The following is a 21,495-nucleotide window of genomic DNA, read 5'->3' as shown; positions in this document are numbered from 1 at the left end:
AAATTATTGTATATTACCATTGACCCCTAGAGGGTATTTTAGTGTAATAAATACCCTCTACATCACTTCCAGTTCCACAGAGCAAACATAATCTCTATTCGGGCTTTTGTTTCCTATACCTGCCCATCTCGATTTGGAGCTTATGGCGATTAGCCCAGGCAAAGCCCAAGCCCCCAATGCCAAGCCACCTTTAAGTGAAAGCGAGGACGTTTTTGACACGAGGACGTTTTGGTACCTTGAAAGCGAGGACGTATTGGCATGGGGCCGTTTTCACTGGATACCGATGTATGATAAGGCCTCAGCAGGAACTGAAAGACTACCTCGTGTCGGTTGCCCGTGGCCTATTTGACGCTGCCCTTGACGCCGTCCTCTACACTGTGTAGTTCCACCCAAACCCCACCAAAAGGCCCCGGGAGCGAAACGACTTCGACTTGGAGCAAAACGATTGGGGGCGAAAATGGCAGGGAGCGAAACAACCGCATCTCGAAAATCAATCTCCCGGGCGCCGGGCCAAATGTCCAATATACATGCACCCGATGATAATGCAGGATTCTGGGAAACAAATGACAATCGCATTCCAAGATGGCAGCTTTTGAGTTGTGATAGATTGCCATGCTCTTCTTCGTGAATAAATTCGTTGTTTAGTGAAGGTACGTACCGCGGAATTTGATGTCAGAGATATTTTCTGAATTTCCATACTTTTACGGAGAGAATGATACCAAACATTACGTATTTGCCGCCATCAGAAACCTTGTCTTTCCTGTTCAAAAAGTGCTGATGAGAAAAAAGTTCATTATCATCTCGAAATCTAGATGCAAATGTACAGTGTGAGTGTGTTCTATGCATGTTATGTACATGATGTATAGTCGACTAGATGGCACAGAAGCCAGGTGTGGATGACTCATTCCACTGTTAACTAGTCGACCTATATTTTTCTGAAGTATTTTGAGTGAATTTAGACGTTTTAGGCCTAGTATGAGCCTATGTGGAGAAACCTACTACCCAGCCTGATTGTGAGCTAGATGCCTGGCCAGGCTGGTGATATACATTACATCTACATGCATTACATAGATAGTAGTGATGTCATTGATGATTGAACTTAGTTTTGTTGTGAATCTAGGCCCAATTGAATAGTGATTTTAAGAAGTTAGTGTTAGTTTAATAATATTTTTTGTTCTCAAGTCGAAGTCGACGAAGACTCGGCCTACAATTTTATTCTATTAATTAAAGAACATTGTAGGCATTACTACATTTGAACATCTGATTTGATGGTTGATATTGTGTCATCATCATCATGGCACCGAGTTGCATTTAATCATAAGGTGATATTGAAGTGCACTGAGCAACATGATTCTATAGACGAATTGGAAGAAGTTTGTTTGGCGCTGACCAGTCATGCGTTTTACCTTGAACAAAGGATCGTCGTGTCTCTAGGCAGTGTCCCAAGTCGGCTTAGACCTTCTGACGTGTTCTGAGTGTGCGCATTTGATTTGTTTTGGCTCTGATTCGTCTTCTTCGAATTAGTCTATTACACTGAAAGGGAGGACAGTCTATGTAACATCATTAACAATAGCGATTAATCCAACTGGTTTCAGTCACTAAAAGCTCTTAAAACATTATTTCATTTCCCCCTGCTACATTTTAATTAGCTTGCACATATTTATTATTCAAGCTGCACTTTGACTGAGAGTATTGCAGTTTATAATGCAACACTCAGGACTAACCTTCCAATTTTGTCAGCTACATGTAGGTACCCATTTGCTCCTGGGTGGGGAGGAGAAAAGATGATTATTGCCTTGCTCCTTGTCCCTATGTCATCTTGTGTATGTATTATTCACCCTGCCTTAAAGTGCCTAGTCCTTCATTGTAGGTCTGGGATTAGGCCTGTTGATACAGGTGTCAACTTGGTAGATGGCAGCACTTATACAATGTATGTTCAGTTGGATTGAAAGTACATTGTATACTGTAGCAGTAGCAGACCTTGTATGCCTGGTTATTGATGAAATGTAAAAAAGTGACATCACTAGTGTGGCAGATGTTGTGCATGACATGCACCACATGACAGGACTTGGCTGGCCACTCTTCATTATTGTAATGAGATCGTACAGAAAGTTGTTCAGCCAGTGGTTTTTCTTCCTCATGTAGATGACTTCATGCATTGTTTTCTAGCTTTTAAAAAGTCGTCTTTTGTTAGCATTCCAAATCATTTTGAAATTGTTTTGTTGTTTTGAAATGTTACAGCTCCAGTAAACTTCTCACTTATTCCATCAAGCATGTGCAGCCAGTTCATCTCTCGTTGCTTCTTTGTTGACATGCAGCATCAGCAGAAGATGTGGCTTATTTTCCCTGACAGACCAGCAACAGGTATAAAAGAACGTGTTTGTCACTTGATGTGTTCGGCCTTGTGTTCGGCCCTATTCATGTAGCCTGGTCCACACTTAATACTTAATGACAGGTATCATTCAAGGCTATAGCAATAGATTTGTTCTTTTTTCTGTATCCAATATGTAAAGGAAGTTCATCAGATCTGGTTTGACTTCTATCAACAATGCTCTGTTTAGATTGTCAATGAGTCACTCTGTCATGCCATTGGTGCAGTTGAATAAAGATTATCTGTTACAATACGGCAGCAACCAGTCCAGCACCAAAATCTAGAGCAAATAGCAAATCAGTTTTCCACTTGTTGAAGGGAAAGTTCTTTGCCGCGGATGACACAGACAATATGAGTATAGTAGGCCTAATGAGCACTCTCTGTAACTCGGCTGAAGATAAACATTCTTCACGATTCCTGCAGTTAGTGACTTTCTCTTTCTGAATTAGCTCTAACTCCTAAGGTGTTCACAGCATCACTATCGCACTTTACTCAGCAGTCCGTACCTATTCGTAGCGATCTTTGACTCAGCGTCTAGTTGGAACAATGTTCGCTCCGCTCAGATGAGCAATTTGTTTTCGAGCATCAATGATAGAAAATGAGTACTACTGACGAAGTGACCAGCCCAGACCAGGGTCAGGTGATATACCTGGTCCTTCCTGATGGAAAGACTTGTAAAATGTGAGTAATGTCAGCAGTTCAATTTCCTTTTGTTTCTTCGGACAGATTATTATCTCTAAAGCCTCAATTACATGTTGAATATCATCGATAGTGACTACCTGGTCACTGGTTTTGGGGAAAGCTTACGGTTTGAGAGTTTTATTCCATCAGTCACGGCAAGGTAAAAATCAGATAGGAGTTGAGGAAGTGGGATGTGTGTATTGTAACATCAAACAAAATTGTCCTGTCTCATCTTGTTTGCAAGTTAGACATGTGTCAATAGACTGACAGAGGCCAACAGAGGTGTCCCCTGTGGCGTGTGATCGAAAAGCTTGCTGCGAGTCTGTTTTTCAGCCTTGAGTCTCTACTTGATTCTTCTGTGGATTGGAGTATGAGTTCTGGTTTGAACATGTACAATCTCGGTCAGAAGTTATTAACCACCTGATATTTGTAAATTACTCCGTTATTCCCCAATATTTTTTCACCAATTTCTGATGCATGGTAGTTAGGTCATTTGTCCATCATTTGGCAAAATGATTTTTCTGATCAATGGGCGGACTTCGGTTTTGTCGTTGTTCAAAGATTACCGGTCCAATTGAGATTTTCTTAAACTCTGCAATTCCTGAAAATTTTCACCTGTAACATCTTCTTGTTACTGCATAGATGGATATTACCATCAAACATTTTCAAAATATTTGATTTTTTAACGTGAAAATGGCAACTTTGTTGGGATTTTGGCACTCTGTTTCTGTGTTCAGTGAACAGCACTCCGAGATGACCCCTCAAGCTTCACCACTTCCCTATTAACAAAGGTCCAATGAGGCCTTTTATGGGTTATTTTGCATTCATTGATCATCTTGAATAGAAGCTGATCAGATTATGGTCTTATTGAATAACAACTGCTATTGTCAAAGGAAAATGGAGAGAAATTATTTTGTAACTTGGCATTTATTTTCAGTGTAATTCATGGCCTAAACTTGGGAAATCTACACGGGCTTTTTTAAAGATGTTTATAGTCTGGTTCAACCTAGAGGTGGACCATTGGAAATGTAGTTTGTGGTTAGAGTGTGGCAATAATGACATAATTAAGGTTACATGTTATGGCATAATGAATCGGATGAACTTGCTCAATAATAAACATTGGCCCATGGACTATTCTCAGCCAGAAGTTCATTTCATAAGGGTAACACGCAAATAAAATCTTGTGGTCAAAATTGACTGTTCCACACTGGCATTCCAATGGTTCACCTCTAGATTGAACCAGACTATAGTGGGTTTTTTTACTGTGCTTAGTCTCTACCCCACCTTTACTATCACCATACAACAACAGTTTATTCAAAACCTAGTCCAGTCACCCCTAGATTCTATAACAGCCCTCATTCTATCAGGAAGTGACACAACCAATCCCTCCCAATACTCGTGGTCCTCACGAAGACGATTCCAACTTTCCTCGACAGCAAGCCACAGTTCATCCTGATTAGTAACATTTGTAAAGTCCACATCTCTCTGAACCTTTGACCAAACATTTTCAATTGGCGACATGTCAGCCCCTTTAGAAGGCCAGTCCAAAACTTCAATTTCCCGGTCACGAAGCCACTGTCCAACACGCCTAGCTGTGTGTATTGGACTTTTATCCTGTTGATAAATAAGTCTGTCAGGAAAAGCATGATGAATGTTGTCCATCTGATCTGCAAGAACTTGCAGATACTGATTCTGGTTAAACCTCCCATTTATACGCACTATCTGTCCGTCTCCACGTGAATTCATCCATGCCCAGACAGGCACGCTGAATCTACCACTTCTTTGAACAATTTTGATGTATTCTGAATGAAAGCGTTGGCCTTTTGGCCTGCGAACGAAAACTTGACCATTATCTCCAACGACAAAAGTCTTCTCATCAGTGAATGCAACTTGACGCCAATGTTCAAGTGTCCAGTCTTGATGAGCCACTGCAAAGTTGTATCTGCTCAACTTGTGGGCATCAGTTAGTTTGTCCTTCTGTGCTGCAATGCAACCGTTTAGTCCTGCCACTCTGAGGCGCCGCTTAACAGTTGAAAGGCTGGCCCTCAAACCCACATCATTTCTTAAGGATTTCACATTTTTGAACGGATGCATCCTCGATTGCCTAACAAGCTGTCTATCCTCTCGTTCAGTGGTGCATTTTGGGGCACCTGGTCTTTCTCGGCGATGAAGATTTCCTTCATTGTGGAAGCGGGTCCACCAAAATTGCACTGTTGCATGAGAACAACCAATTTCCCTTGCCACATTTCGATTACTCCTCCCTGCAGCTTTCAATGACATCAACTGACCTTTCTGATACTCAGAAAGTTCTCTTGAGCCATGTGTCCTCGGCATATCAAAACATGTGTTGACAGCAGACTGAACAGATCAAAACTTGGGTGCTTTCCAGGTTCATCCTGGCTATTCAGGAGATACTGAGAGTATTTTCAATGGCCAAGGCCTAATATAATAGGCGATCTTACAACCCCATGCCATGTTCTTCCTAAAGGATGAATGCAGGTCAGTTTCAACCATTCAATCAGGATGTCAATTATGAAACTGATGAAGTCTAGGAAAACCACTAAACCAAACTATAGAAAGGGGGTCATCTCGGAGTGCTGTTCACTGGACACAGAAACAGAGTGCCAAAATCCCAACAAAGTTGCCATTTTCACGTTAAAAAATCAAATATTTTGAAAATGTTTGATGGTAATATCCATCTATGCAGTAACAAGAAGATGTTACAGGTGAAAATTTTCAGGAATTGCAGAGTTTAAGAAAATCTCAATTGGACCGGTAATCTTTGAACAACGACAAAACCGAAGTCCGCCCATTGATCAGAAAAATCATTTTGCCAAATGATGGACAAATGACCTAACTACCATGCATCAGAAATTGGTGAAAAAATATTGGGGAATAACGGAGTAATTTACAAATATCAGGTGGTTAATAACTTCTGACCGAGATTGTACTGGTACAAACATGTTTAATGGCAGTTTGTATCTGATCCCTCAGAATAGGTGTTGTTCTGAGCCTGATATATACCACTCACAAAATTAAAGTTGTATTATTTCCTCCTATTGTTAGTGCAGTCGTCTAAACTCTAAGTCCTTGTTTCTTGGTGGAGAATGATGCGTCAGCACTAGGCCTATTTAAAGTTTAATTTGTCCCTTTGCAAAACATAGGCTTTCCTTTTGCTGAATGATTGTAGGCCAATCCCTCAGTAATCCTAGGCCTTGCTGACTTGTGGGAAGGCTTGCTTCATGTATTCCCACGTGATCAATCTTGCTTTTAACAACATTACTTCTGACAGAGGTATATAGCTTGAGATTACAGAAAAATTGAAGACCTTTGCTCAAGCCTTTATCACACCAGTGGGAGGAAGCTGTATTTGTCCTGCAGTAACCCATCTTGAACCTCAACTTTTAGATTCAACCTGTCCAATACATCTCCTCAGACTTCCTTACACTAAAGAGAGGAGGTTATGGAGGTTCAGTTCAGGCTGACATTAAACCAGCAGTAAACCAAAGACCCCGTAGCTGCACTCTTGCACTTACACTTAGGTTTATTTTGGCTCTCAACTGGTACAGTGTGAGCTAAACATGTTGGAGAGTCAGGGAAGTCTCATAAGGACAGTCACCTTGAATCATCTTCTTTGTCCCAGGGCTGATTGTCTTCTTAGAAAGTGTTCATGTACTTTTCTAGAAACCGAATCTAAGAGAAAACAAAGCAGGGTTTAATTGTATGACAGCATGTACTGGGCTATGTACACCAAGTAAGCTGTTCTTGCCTCGTTATTTCCAAAAATAACTCAATTACATTCGTGGCATATTTTCTAACGAAGCCCAGTTTAAAACCCTTGAATACCAACCATGAATTAACACGACACTTAAAGCCTGTTTGTGACTGCTGTGAAATGTCCCGGAAGTGTATGAAGGCCTATTTGTTGTAGTTGAGGGCCAACAGTTGAATGGAAGGCCAGTGGGAGTGGAAGACCTCTCCGTTTTGTCAAACTTTCAACTGGATCTCTCTCGGAAAGGTGCGTCTTTTTGGTTGTGCAATTCAGGATAGAGTTGTGTTGTTTTCATCCTATTTCTAGTTAATTCATGGTGTGAACCATCTACGATTAACGATAACCAAAAAAAGATGTGTCTTGCTGGTGACAGGATTTGTCACCATATTGTGATGGTTCCAAGGCCACACGAGCTCTCACTGTATGGCCTACCCTTCCAAAGAACACTGTGTGTGATTGTTGTCATTTTCAATCCCATTTCAATGGTGTTATGACAATGGATTCTCTGTGAAGTATTAGTAATAGTACATTGAATATCATTCAATTATCATGAAATGTGTGCTCTTGGAATGAGTTACTTGACAGTAATTGTCTAGAATGACCAATTTCTCTCGCAAGCCAATTAAGTTGATGGCCTTGTGTAAAGTTCTCATTCATAATTCAGCTTTCAATATCCATGTGTGCCAAAGCGTAACTTTCCGGTAGTCTTGATGTTTGTAGTGAGCATTTGGACCTCCATTGACAGGAATATACATGTAGGACTATCCCTGGTGCAGGGACCACTTCAAGAGACATGACATCAGAATCTGGAATCCGGCATTAGTTTACTGGGTTTATAAAAACACCAGACAGCACACTCCTGTCTCTCTCTCCAACATGCACCTTGCATGCCTTGAAGAGAAATCATAATCGTCCAACATGGAGTAGAAAACTATTCTCCTGCCTACGGCACCAAAAAACAACATTAGCAAGATTGGCTTCCTCTCATTCATGATTTTACTGAGTACTGACCTTGGTCCTGTCCCTATCTCTGGACATGGTGGAGGACTCAATGAATTCTTGCAATCAATGAGCCTCATTGTTGTTTCTGTCGATCCTCAATCAATCCCTCTACTTATCTCCGCTGGTCCACTCCAAGCTTGAATTCATCGATTCACAATGTCAACATTAACCCTTGGCCCGCTAAAACATTTATTCGCATAGACCAACATGTACCTTTAATATCGCCAGGCAGTCTGAAAAAGACAAATATTATTTCACTTGGCTGAACACAAAAAGGTACAGATTTCAGTTAAGCCTACAGAACAAGCCTATTGAATGCCCTCATGTACATGCATGTTTGTGCTGTAGATTCACAAGTGGTCAAGAGCTTGCTATCATTGCTTGATTGAAGGCCAAGTTTGCCTCATGACGTGAGTGAGTCCTCAAAGGGTTAATGGGTCTGCCGAGGCCTCTCAATCAGCCCTCAAGGAGGCTGGCATAGAGTTTCCCTGATGTTTGGTCTGAATTTCACTGTATTTTTATGATTCATTTGATCAACCACCTGAATATTCCGTTGTTGTATTTCTCGGAATCAACAAGCTTTGAGAGCCACATTCTTATCGATATAAATTCAAGCGCCGCACAAATAATCAGGTGTAATAATAATAACTAACCAATAATATTGTTCTTTTCAAAGTGATTTAACCCTTTACAAATAGGTCTTGTTATGGCTATGTCTCAGTTCCATGATAAATAGGTCTGACTTCACCTTCTAATATTCTGTAACTGTTTCAAATGTCACAAGAATTCTGTCAAGTCGAAAAGAAACTATTGCCAGTATGTTGAATCACTGACCATGGCATCAGATTCACCTCGTTGAATCACTGACCATGGCATCAGATTCACCTCGTTGAATCACTGACCATGGCATCAAATTCACCTCGTTGAATCACTGACCATGGCATCAGATTCACCTCGTTGAATCACTGACCATGGCATCAAATTCACCTCGTTGAATCACTGACCATGGCATCAGATTCACCTCGTTGAATCACTGACCATGGCATCAGATTCGCCTCTGGGTATAATTGTAACCCTCGAACCCTCTTGGCATCATCTTTCCTAGGCTAACTAGATGTAATCACAACCTGAGGATGTTAATCCTGGCCCAGTGTATAGAGATATACATGGGTAATCCCGGTAAGGATGGGCTGGAATCACCTGAGAAGGTTACTTCCTGGACCCCAATCCATAGTAAACTGACTTGAGTAGGCCCTGTGGTGAAATGTGATGCTGACTTCAGGCTAAGCTTCAGGTGTTGAACATCAACTCTTTAGAGTTGTGGGACCATCTCAACCCTGTCAGGACAAAAAAGCATTTCGCTTTAAACTCAAAATGTAGAAGTTTCAATCTTTATAACTGAGTCTTGAGGTTTCATGGGACTAGAGGAGGAAAAGGTCTATATTATGAAAGGCCAACTCTAATCCAAGGAGGCCTGTGCAAGCAGGGATGGAACAGTGTCATCAAATGATTGCCCATCAACCTCTGCCAGCTGGCATGGCCGAGGGGCATTGTTCTAGTACTGGTCATGTGAGAGGAGGATGGCTCAAAGATATTCTGGAAGGGAGATGGTGTTTTCATGAAGTTTGAGATGACCCCCTCCCTGCAGGTACTAGGCTAACATCCTGAAGAACTTGTATATTTCTACGGTTGATAGCATAGTGTTAGCAGTCTAACTATGCTAAGAATCTGGCTGGAACACATCCAGAGGGAGAATCATGGGATACACATCCCATTTCTTTACATCCGATCTCTGGTTTTCGTAGTTTTCCTTGTTAAATCACTTCGATATTGTGATATTTTTGTAGTGTAGTGAGTTGACAAGGTATTTCTTGATTCGGGACTGGACAACATCCATCAGAGGCACCATGATGGCATCTACCCCCAGGTATGTTCTCGATGGAGACTCAAGATGTCTGCCGTAACTACGCAGTGCTTAACGTTCTACTCAACATCTGTTGTCTGTGGTTCGTAGGCTTCCTCGTGCCAACTTTCCCAAACACCTCTGCCTAGCCTCGTGGGTAATTCATTTTCTAAATTGGTTAGGTGCGATCCTGTTGAAATGTATCTAAGGCTAGCTCCATGGTTGGAAAATTCTTGAAATTTTCCCAATTTTTTTGCTGCTTGCAATTTACATTTGCTGGCTGCCTCCCTGGTGATTGGCTCAAAGCCAATTATAAAGGTTGCCTGCTGAGGGTGTGGGTAGAGGCTAATCTGGGGGGAAAAATGTTCTCCTCTGCCTGTAGGCCTGACTCTTGTAGGGAGACCCACTGGCTAATAGACACTTTGCGTGAAGAACTAATTAGTACCTGGGTAGAGGGAAGGGGGTCACACTCTTGTTTTATGGACAACCCCTTTCTTAGTGAATGTCACAAATGGTTGACGGCAATGAAATACTAGATAAAAAAAAGTGTTATTTTTCAGATGATGAATTTAACATTTTCATTATTTTCAGCAAGAGGCCTGTCTCATGTCAGATTGCTTGCATCATTCTAAAGTTTCTCCCTCTATCTTTGCAGGCCTGAACTAAACTTTCTCAGCAAGATTTTCACCCCCCGTAACCAACAGCAACCGCAGCATCGAGAAGAAGAAGAGGCAGACGATAACAAAACCGAAACCGACATGGCAGAAGATCCCGGACACAAAGCGATGTTGTACTTTCTCGAGGTCCTCATGAACAGCAACGGACCACTTTCGATCAGCCAGATGGCGGGAAGGTTCGGCAGTCGAACATTCTCGCCGGAGATGCGCACAGCTGCCGGGGGAAACGAGGCAGGACTTCGTAAATTCCTTCTGAAGTATCCATCGTTGTTTCAAGTGAACGGCAACCTCATCTCGTTAAACGACAGCGGTTCGGCACCAGCACCTGCTCTTTCTAATTCGTCATCGTCATCATCGCTGAATTCAAATACACCAACGACGCCGTCGCGGACAGTGACAGACCTTTCTCTCGAGACGGAGGCGGTACTCTTCTTCCAGAATCGTCTCGCTAAGAAGGACGAGAAGTGGTGTCAGATCAAGAGCTTGGCCGGCCATCTTTCACAAGCTCCAGTCGAAGTCCGTAACATTGTTGGTCCACAGAACGAGTTTAAGAAGTTTCTTCTCAAACACCCGCACGTTTTCGAAGTGCAGGGTGAGTTAGTCGGCCTTCGGGACAGCTTTTCTAGTGCCTCTTACAACACTAACCACCTGAGAAAGTCTGACTCTTTCAGTAAACCACCCGTGCGACCAAAGAATCTCAAGTTTGCCCAGCGTTCCCATAGCAACCCGATTACTCCACTTCCAAAGACGCCAAACATGACTCCTCTGGCTACTCCAACGACGCCCAGCACCAACAAACCGGGTCCCATCACCATGACAGCAAACGAATACAAGGCCGTCATGTACATCAAGAGCATCATTGAGAAGAAGGGTAAGATCAAACTGCACAACCTGACAGGTCACTTCAGTCAGGCCGTAGAGAGTGTCAGGAACACCATCGGGTGGACAAAAACAGAACTAGAGGAGTTCTTAATGAAGAACCAGAACATGTTCACGATCGACGAGGAAGAATACGTTGGGATTAAAAAAACACCAAAACTTCATGTGATAATCACGGGGAGTCGCCCTCAAGGTCAGAGCGCACAGACTCTGACCAACCGTAGGGGCAAGATATTTCACGTCGCGAAACTCTGGGGGATCATTGACCTTGGCAAGCATGAACATGTATTTTTCGACCGCTCAATCTATACTCAGCAGTGCGAGGATTTACAACGTGATTTTCAGATTGGTGAGATGTTGAACTTTAATGCAGTTCTGGCACCGAAAGATAGCCGTGCGAAATGGAAAGCTACACAGATCTGGCGTGACGGAGAGGTGCATTCTGATTCAGACCGAACTGTCACATTTGGTGACAGCTATAGCTCGGGTCCTGTGTCACCATCGACAAGCATCGAGGAAGAAATCTCACGTCTGCTTCCGAACGATTTTGATCCTGCGGAGATCATGAAACAGTTAAAGGATGACCCGTTTAATGATGCAACACCTTCTGGCACGGGCAGTGTACCAGTTTGGAACAACCGCTCAAACGATCACTCACGCATCCGCTCCACGTCTGACCTTCCCGAGATCAGCCCGTCAATCAGCATGGTGCCGGAGAATTACTTCATGTACGCATCTTCCATGGAAGACGTCCATAAGGCCCTTCCTGATTACATCCAGCTTCCAGATCCGAGTGACGTTGTCAGCCCGATCAAGCACAAGTCCTTTACTAACCATAAGGATGCTGCCCAGAATGGGGAAACCAACGAACCTCGGTGCCGTGATATCGGCTGTCAGACGATCTCAACCGGTGAGGTGTTGGCCACTCAGCTGTATCATGAGGGCTTCGGTAAAGACAAGGAGAAACCGGATAAAGATGCGGCCAACAGCGATGGTGACAGTGAGAGTCAGTGATCATAGGTGTCGCTAGTGCATTCAGTGGCTGCTGGGGGGCACCACTGGTGTGCTACCAGTTTTCAAGCTTTCGAGCTGATTCTGTAGTTTTGCAGGCCTTCACATTTTGAATTCAACAATAAGCATGTTAGCTTATTATCAGCATGGCATCATTACGCATTGTCTTTAGGTAACCATGGTAACGTTAGCTGGTACAGTTGCCATGTTACATCTTGGAACTTTCGAAAACAGGACAAAGCTTTGTTTTTCGCTTAAAGAGGTATATGGTACGGTGGCCACAGCAAGACGAGTCCTGTCTTTTCGTATATATTCTGTGTAAGTGTGTAAACAAGTGAACGAGGAAGTTAATCCAATGTATACAAGTGTAAAATCTCATTTTAAGTTGACCTTGTGACGACGAGAGCTGGTTTTTCGGGGGAGATCTCCATCTGTCCCACTCTAATCTTCTTTGAAAAGAGATTTCGTAAAGCCTTTTGAATTCTGTATTGTGGAGCTAATAACAGAATATGTCATTCTTATGGGTGCTGGAGTTTTGGTGAAAGTACAGTGTAGGTGCTTAGGTATGTAGGTTTCTAACTCTGTCTGGAGATTGGATGGTGCTGTTCATTACAATATAAAAATGCCTGGGGTTAGAAATAGGCTGTGGAGTGTTTTTGAGTTTTTAAAGATCGAAGTCAAAGATAGAGATGACACTGTTATAGTTTGGCTTCTTCAAGTGATAGTCAGTGTTGAAAGATCTACTGTTGTTGTCACAAGGTCTTCTATTCAAAACTAACCATGTACATAAACATATGAAATGATGCTAATTTATCATGCAGTGTTTCACTGTAGAAATGAAACCACAAATGCATGCACTGATCTTATAAGTTATATGATGAAATATGATGTACAATTATTCAATCTGAAAAAGATGTTTGTTCATTGAGGCGAAGCTCTCGTTTCGAAGTAAGACATTTTGAAAAGAGGCACGTCTTCTTTAAACACAGCTTATCAAAGAAATGCATGGTTCTTTGAAATGACGAGGATATGTTATAAAATATGGTTTATTTTATCTTGCATGAATAGAAAGCAGTGGTATAGTCTCAGCAGATTTTGTATTCGCCCCCTCCAATTATGTCAAAATGGTAAATATGAACCGAAAAAAATGATAAAAAATGAAAGGTTTTCCCACTGCAGTATCACGATAGTATCCAAGCTGAGATGCTGTTGGTTTTGAGAGAAAATCATTTCCACTACCCAAACTAGAATCAGTGCTGTGGTGTACCTTTTCAGAATCTTAAAAAATTGAAAACATTTTCCATGTAGAGCTGGAGATTATCTGATCTGAGTGGGGCCTACCCGTCATTTTGCATGGCTTTGCTTTCTATAGGAGACATTTTGAGAGTGAGGTTCATCTCAAACTTGTACTGGTGGTGTTTGTTTGGACTGCGGGCTGATCATCCTTGGCTGGACCAACATTTTCATTCGCCACTTTTCTTTAGCAGGTATTTGGGGGGGGGGGGGGGGGGGGTCTGGTCAGGATTGACCAATCAGAAAATGCCTAATATGCTTGTTCAGCTCAGAAAGTATGTGCCATGGGGCTTACAAGGCATCTGATTCATCAATACCTGAGCAGACGTCCCTTGTGCTCGTTTGACAAAAGCCCCAAATAAAAAATTGCACTCTTGTTGTGTCCACCCAAAGTTGAGAAGTCTGTGCGTCCAAGACAAGTTGTGAGACGTGTTAGAGGAGGACACAACGTTTATACGAGGGCGGGCATCGTGGAGGAGACACTGTTTTCACCATCTTCTTCTTGAGGTATTTAAACTCCTCAGTATCAAAGCCGTGTTGCATTGGTGGAAGATCGAGGTCATGGGAGTTTTTATGTGAGTAATTAGCCGTACTTTGTCTTCAGTTGTCAATCTGCAACCAGACCAGCCGTCGCTTGGCTCTGTGAATGAAGCGTTTCTCCATCATGCCTGCTTTCGCCTTGCATTTGTAAGGCACCAATTTCATCGACTTGGGACCATTGGGAAAATCTTGACACCTTTTCACAAGATTTGAATGTTCACTAAAAGGTGTTTGTCAGCTCCAGTTCATATGACGGTCAGACCACTCGAGATCTGTGTTCTGTCATGTCACAGTTTGTCTGGAGGCAGATGTCAAGACTGTCATCCCAATGGTCCTGACGGGAACGGGTCTCGAAAATCATCCGAGGGAAAAGTCTAGTCAATTCTACCAAATGTTTCTTATTTTCAAACTTTCATTACATGCTGTTACTCAGATTTGGAAACGTAAGGTTCGGGAATCCTAAACCTTGAAACAATTATTTTATTTTTGGGTGATTTTCTTAATTTGTTCCCGGGAACTCAATGTAAATAGGAAACAGCCAGTTGTTTGCAAGTTCTTTTAACCCTTTTTGTGCTAAGACTGTTATGTGGTGAAATATCCCAAATTCATAGCAATGTTTGAAAACTGAGGGTGTTGACATCACAGAAGAAAGTGAACATCATCCTCAACAGTTTGTAATTCATATATATACACACATATTTTGTGTTTGACAAAATGGGATTTTTGATAGCAACTGTAAATCTTTTTGCACAGTTTAAGTGTGGCACAGCAGGGGTTAAGATAATGATAAACATCGGTTAGTTTCCTTGGCTCACCTGCCCTTTACCTCCGAGTAGGGGGAAGAGTAAGCGTGACCTTGGGAAGTGGTGTGACCTTCCCAAGGTCAGGGTCAATGTACTGCTGGACAATACAATCGTGGATGATTCAGATCAAGCTTGGTTTGCTCAAATATGGTAAAATTCTAAATTTATAAACCTGTATTCAAACCTGAGTGATGCTCGAGGAGTTGGGTTAACAAGTTTTGAAGTTTCTTCTCAAAATCACGTCAAGTCCTTGCGGCCTCGTGCCATGATGGACTTGGACGTTTTGATGGAAATGTGAAGGAAACTACCCTTGTGAAAAATGCCCAGCAATGTCTCCAATCGAATGCAGTTGCAAGTTGCGGCATTCGCGGCTCGAGATATTCGTGAGTTTTATCAAGTTTGGGTGAGTTTGAGTGTATGAGTATTACAATGTCTTCCTCAGGGCGATGTTCAGGAGTACAGGACTAGATATGATGAGGTGTCCTCTGTCAGGTCCTGTACTCTTCTGGAACAGAAGCCTTGGCTAACAAAACCCTTGCTTCAACAATCATTCAGCTGTTGCAGTGACTTGAGAAGTCACTGCCATGTCATTTCCACCCAAAAGGTCCTTAACCCTGGTGGGGTTTATGTTACAACATGCGAAGCCATTGTCACTAGAGCCAAAATGTGACAGTCAGTGATTGTTGAATGAAGGGTTTTGCTGCAATAGCTTGTCTGAGACAAAAACACTGGCCAAGATGTTGGTGGTGTGTTTTTGGGACACGCTGTATTGTAAGCTCCCTGATTTGGTGATCCATGCACCACGGGGAACCATATGGCCAGATGTGCTCTGTTCGACCTTAACCTTCTTTTCAAGGTCACAAAGGTCTGTAAGATGGTGGCCTAAGTCCTTCTTTGTCTAAGGAGCTTTGAATTGATAGGTAGGCTACCCATGGGGCAAACAAAATTTAGGTCTGGTTTGCTCAGTTGAACATTGTGTCACACAGTGATGGCATTAGTGACACATCCAAAGTTGTTAAAGACATCCATCAGTAACTGATGTTGATACGTGTCGCTGGAAATGGTCTTATAGTCCCCGTGGTGAACAACGCTGTGGACTGGATTCTACGGCTAGCATCGCGTTGGCTTTGAAATATGGAGATATTTGGCTAAGGTGGCCTGGGTGGGGATGTGGGTGGGTTGGGTGGGGATGTGGGTGGGTTGGGTGGGTGGGGACTGGGCACTCAGTGATCATTACAAAACAATCATGGGTCCAACTTAACTTGATGTTTACTGTCTGTGTAACTGTGAAGGTCATGTGTTATAAATAGGGAGGTTTCGTCAGGCTAAGTTGGATGGTTAAAAGCTTCACATTTGAAGTCATTTCAGTTCACAAGGTGAGAATATTCTTATTGATCGATGGCGCCGTTTGCAAAAACTGACCCTGAAAAGAACTCATCTATGCAATCTGTAGTATTGCGTGTATCGCTAGGGTACGAGGTTATACTTACTTTCTTATGGCTATCCAGTCCTTTTGGCACAGTAGGCCACAACATTACGAGGTAAGACCCTTTGCAGATTATGTAACCAGGGTCATTTTTATCCCTCAACCTTGATATTTTTAAGAATAAGCTTAGGGGCTGAGGTATTGTGTGAAAATGGGGAAATTTGAGAATGAGATTTTGACATGAGACTCTGCATTATGTTTGAATGTGTCTCAATGAAAAAGGAATCTATTTCAGAAAATACGGCGGTTTCATTGTGTGTGAAAAGCTTTGTGTCATTGGTTCATTGGTGACTTTGTTGTCTTAAGGTGCTCATTTGTGCTACATGTTTCAAACATGGTACGATTCTGTGTTATGAGGGAACCATTGAAAAAATCAACAATGTCAATCATGAGTTGATGAAGTAAAACAGAATCTCATGGGATAGAGTAAGTCATGTGACTTCAGAATATTTCAAATTAAATTTTGATTTGGGTTTTTTGATTTGAGGTCTGAGGTGAACAATTTGCTTATCTTGTTTTCATGCTTATCATGCTTAAGAAAGTGGCTACATCTCTCTCTGTTTTTCATTCTGTCCATGACAAACTGCTGTGAAACTCTCGTCCAATCATCTTGGTTATGCAAATTTGGATGCTGCCCATAGGTGGCACTGATAGTTATTTTGATGGTGTATGTCATTTCGTACATGTAGGTTAGTAGAAAACAGATTAGTATGGTGGAGGTAAATACTAAGTCCATCTTATGAGGCCTGGGGAGTGATATGTTACATTAGTGTTCTTGTAATCCTTAAAGTCCATGATAATCATCCTGGCCTCCAGACCTTGTTAGGAACCAAGGTTTGACTTTCACAGCCATACTGATGTCGTTGAAGATTCCTGATCCGATGGAGGCCACACTTACATCTATTGTGGTTTTTTGCGTTTTGAATGATGCTAACACTATAGCTAAGCTAATCAAAGAGGGGCTTTTACAACTCGGGTATTTATGTGGCAGGTGGTTCATGTTGATGCGTATCATAGTCGTCCTTTATTGGTAGAGACACCTGGTGCAGTGTCCATGAACTAATACATGCTCGATGAGAAGATGTTTGTCAGTCACTTTAAGACAGTCACTGTAGTGAGGTGAATTGGAAGGAGCACTTGTTGTCCCTGGTCGTCGACTTGAGCTAGCAAACTTGTGATAGGCAGATATTAGAGATTAGATTGTGCCGTTATGACATTAAAGCCAGCATGTGATGTGATTCACACATGCCTGAGCTTAATCATCGACAAGAGTGCCAAGTTGATCAAGGAAATATCATCTGTTTTAGCTGACTTGAAGTGCTGGTGTGCCATGTATGTGTTCTCTGAAGGTCAAGCTGTGTCAGCTTTAGCTGAGGTCGCTCAGGCTTGGATGGTGGAGTGCTGTTCTTGGCATTGACCTGCCACAGCGAGCATGTGGTCGGTGCTTATTTGAGGTTGACTGATATGGGTTGCTACCAGTAGAATGGTGTTCAGTACAGAACATCATCTGCTGCTTGGTGGATTTCTAGAGAATAGCTAAGACAGATTTTATTTCTTCAAGTTGTAAATATATAAATTAATGACACCACATCATATTTTAAGTGTGTAGCTTGTATCCCTATAGATTAACGTTGACTGAAAATGTATTTTAAGTTATCATTGTTTTACCTAAAGTAACAAATAAACAAGAGTATACAGATATTATTGTAAGGGATGTAATACAGCTATCACAAAATAGTAGAACTTCTCAGCCATGTTGTTATCAAGTATATTTTCATCACACCAACGTTATTATTGCACTGAATTGAATGGGCTTGATCAGTTTCAGGTTCGGTTTATTATCATGCCTTGTATTTGTACAGTACTCTTGAAATAGTTACAATGTTTACACCTTGGAGTTTCTGTGTTCCATTTGAAAATGAAAAGCTGCTTTCAAAGTTTTTGAATCTCTGTGATCACATCAATTAAAGGGGGCTCCACACGACATATTCTGATCTAACTATATTTGTAGTGACACACATCAACTGTAGAGGGCAGTAGAGGCATCCATCTAAAGAGGTTTGAGATATAGTGCCACAGGAAATGGCCCCTTTGCTGATCAGTGGTAGCCAACTCTAGGGGATCAGGTGTTGGAGGATAAGCTGTGCAGAAGTCCCCTTCTTTCTTTACTCAATAAGGAAGCAGACTTTTTATAAATCTTGGAGGATGCCACAACTAGAGGTGTACCTTTTCAAGGTCTGTGTGCACGCCAACTCTCGGTGACCTATACATAACGTCATACAGCACAAGCTAACAGCCAGCACACTGAGTCAGTAAGTTATGTCACAACGACACTTAATCTCACACAATGTGACTGATTTTGTTTTACTTGCTTGGTCGTTTCCTTGTATAAAAACAGACCTCCTCATCTACCCTGAGAAGGTACACAAGTGACTCTTACCCCTGAGCAGAATAGGTTACCTACTACCTTATTACTCAAGACTCAAATACACATTCATTGTCATTTATTGCAACTCTGAAAGCATTTGGCTTTCATGCACCTTGGTGGAGGACAATGGCTATTGTTTAAGAATCAACAGGGTTTATTTTGTCTCTTTGTGTGCTTAGAATTTCCCAGCTTTCTAGTCAGAATTGTGCTTGAAACTTGTGCTGTTGGTGATTTTGAAGTTGGTGTTGTTACTGACAATGATCATACTCATTGTGGGTACAACACTAACTTTAAAACATCAATAGCTTGTGGGTTCATGAATCAGTATGAACTTCATACAGCAGGAATTTAAAATAAAGGAAATAAAGTCTCATTGCTCTTTCTAAGGATATGGATCACTGAGTCAGTTGGCTGTCTGGAAATGTCTTTCTAATGTTGTGAGCTGGGACTGACGGTAAGGTCAGAGTCAAGGTCACAAGTCAAGCAAGGACATGGGATGGCAACATTTAGAATCATGCAAACGAGGAGAACTGCTTCTTCAAGAGACCTGATTTTGATCTTTTCTCTGATTTTGCACCCAATCCTTGTTCCTATGTTTGAAATGTTTTAGAATGTATGTTATTTTATAATCTTATGTAATTTGCACTTCTATTTTGCCATTTCTTGCAAAGGTAGTGTAGGCCAAGCACCTTTATGTGAATTACAATGTCTTTTGGAAATGGATATGCGATTTTTGATTGCCATGGTGACAACCATTGCCTTGGTGACATCTGTTACCAAGATGTGAACAGCAAAACCTTTCACTGTCATTCTCTGTACTAAATATTCTCCAAACCTCATGCAAGTTTTCACTGTGTGGTTATCCCTTCCCAAATTACAGCAGGCCTTACATTGTAATGTGTGAGTCTCTCATCAATCACACCAATCACACTCTGCCTGACAAATTCTAACAGTGTTTTTTTCTTCTGTGAAGCAATTATGAAAAGAATTCCTGTGAAAGCTTATTGGAGTGTTTGTCTTTGGTTTTTCACTGATTTCATGATTACACCATATGTTCTGCAGCCCACCAACTTGGACTTGCTGCAAACATTGTTGTTTATTACTGAATACCTGATTATAGATTACTTTATTCATACTTGCTCCGCAAAACAGTTTCATTCAGGAAAGATAAAAATGTGTGGTTGAGTATCAGTTGGTTTAAGCTGAATATATGGTGTGACATGACTGATGAGAAACAGACAGTGTTCTCAGACGACACGAACGATGATGAGTGTGTGGTACCTGTACTTGTTATTGCTGTCTCACTTTGATGCGGGGCATGGCAGGTGTGTGTGGCAAAATGACGATTGTTTGTTGTGATCAGTTGTGATTCATGCTGTGCCAATCACCAGTCCAAATTGTTTAATGCAATACTCGCAGTTTGCTGCCCACATATCGTAAGTTTAGTTCATGTGGTCAGTTGCTGCAAATACAAAACAATTCAGATTTGTCGTTGTTTCGTCACTCTCACCGTGCCTGCATAATCCCAAAGTTGTTCATCTGGGATATTTTCTTATCTGTCAAATTCATCACATGCAACAATATGATAAATAGACAATTTTTGGAATGTTCTTTAGAAAAGTCTTCTCTTATTTCGTGTGTCCGTGTTGTGCAGTGATGACAGTCGTACAGGATGTCTCATATAGAACTGTCAGAACTGGAATAGAAGATGTGGCCCCTTATGCCAGGGAGAGACAATAATGTTGACATTTGGTACAAGGGACCAAGTTATAACTGGATGTGTTACAGCTGTGCTACCTTGATTCTGTTGCCCACATCGGGTCTCCACTGGACCAAATTGTCTCTTGCCAGACTACCAGGGAAAACACAGTGCTCCCTTGATAAAACTGCAGCTGGTGGTCCCTTTTACCTGCTAATGCCTGTAAGCTGCAGTCCCTTGCTCATGCCTTGACAAGACTATTCCAAGCTGTGTTCCCTTTGATGGCTGCGCCCAGTCACAACCAGGCAACTCTGAAATCGGTCTCAACAACAGAACAAAACTGGACAGTTGTGGTCTTCCTCAAAGAGAACTGTGAATGGCTAAGAGCGAACACATCTGTTCCTTGCCCATGAGGCATTAGAAATGTTACTCCAAACTTACAGATGGTGGAAACCCTTTCCAACTACCAAACTGGTATCATGAGAGAAGACTGGTGTCTTGAGAGAAGACTGGTGTCTTGAGAGAAGACTGGTATCATGGGAGAAGACTGGTATCATGAGAGAAGACTGGTGTCTTGAGAGAAGACTGGTGTCTTGAGAGAAGACTGGTATCATGAGAGAAGACTGGTGTCTTGAGAGAAGACTGGTATCATGAGAGAAGACTGGTGTCTTGAGAGAAGACTGGTGTCTTGAGAGAAGACTGGTATCATGAGAGAAGACTGGTGTCATGAGAGAAGACTAGTATCATGAGAGAAGACTGGGGTCTTGAGAGAAGACTGGTATCATGAGAGAAGACTGGGGTCTTGAGAGAAGACTGGGGTCTTGAACTTCACAAGGGGTGCCGTTTGGCGTGGGCTTGATTGTGCCACATCAGGGTTGGTTGGAGTTGTGATGCCCCAGCAATGATTCACTCACTGGCTGGGATAATAATGAAAGCAAAATTGTGGTAAA

General features: G+C 42.0%; 1 protein-coding gene across 2 annotated transcripts; it reads left to right on the top strand.

Annotated features, from left to right (window-relative positions):
* Positions 1 to 577: 577 nt before the first annotated feature.
* Positions 578 to 16,097, top strand: LOC135490815 (uncharacterized). 2 transcript variants are annotated; one of them, XM_064776337.1, is made up of 2 exons: positions 578 to 650; positions 10,385 to 16,097. In XM_064776337.1, the coding sequence occupies exon 2, from the start codon at positions 10,488 to 10,490 to the stop codon at positions 12,297 to 12,299; it is 1,812 nt and encodes a 603-aa protein (XP_064632407.1). In that variant the 5' UTR covers positions 578 to 650; positions 10,385 to 10,487; the 3' UTR covers positions 12,300 to 16,097. The 2 variants fall into 2 exon arrangements, with proteins under 2 accessions (XP_064632407.1, XP_064632406.1); XM_064776336.1 differs by lacking the exon at positions 578 to 650 and adding an exon at positions 9,565 to 9,753.
* Positions 16,098 to 21,495: the final 5,398 nt, after the last annotated feature.

The sequence above is a fragment of the Lineus longissimus genome, chromosome 7, assembly GCF_910592395.1.
Source record: "Lineus longissimus chromosome 7, tnLinLong1.2, whole genome shotgun sequence".
NCBI classification, from domain to species: Eukaryota; Metazoa; Nemertea; class Pilidiophora; order Heteronemertea; family Lineidae; genus Lineus; species Lineus longissimus.
The sequence above is the reverse complement of the archived record's forward strand: the minus strand, read 5'-3'. Positions and strand labels throughout refer to the sequence as shown.

Coding starts and splice junctions, on each gene's coding strand:
- LOC135490815 (XM_064776336.1), top strand. CDS start 9,734: ATGATGGCATCTACCCCCAG. Junction 9,754..10,384: donor ATGATGGCATCTACCCCCAG/GTATGTTCTCGA, acceptor CTATCTTTGCAG/GCCTGAACTAAACTTTCTCA.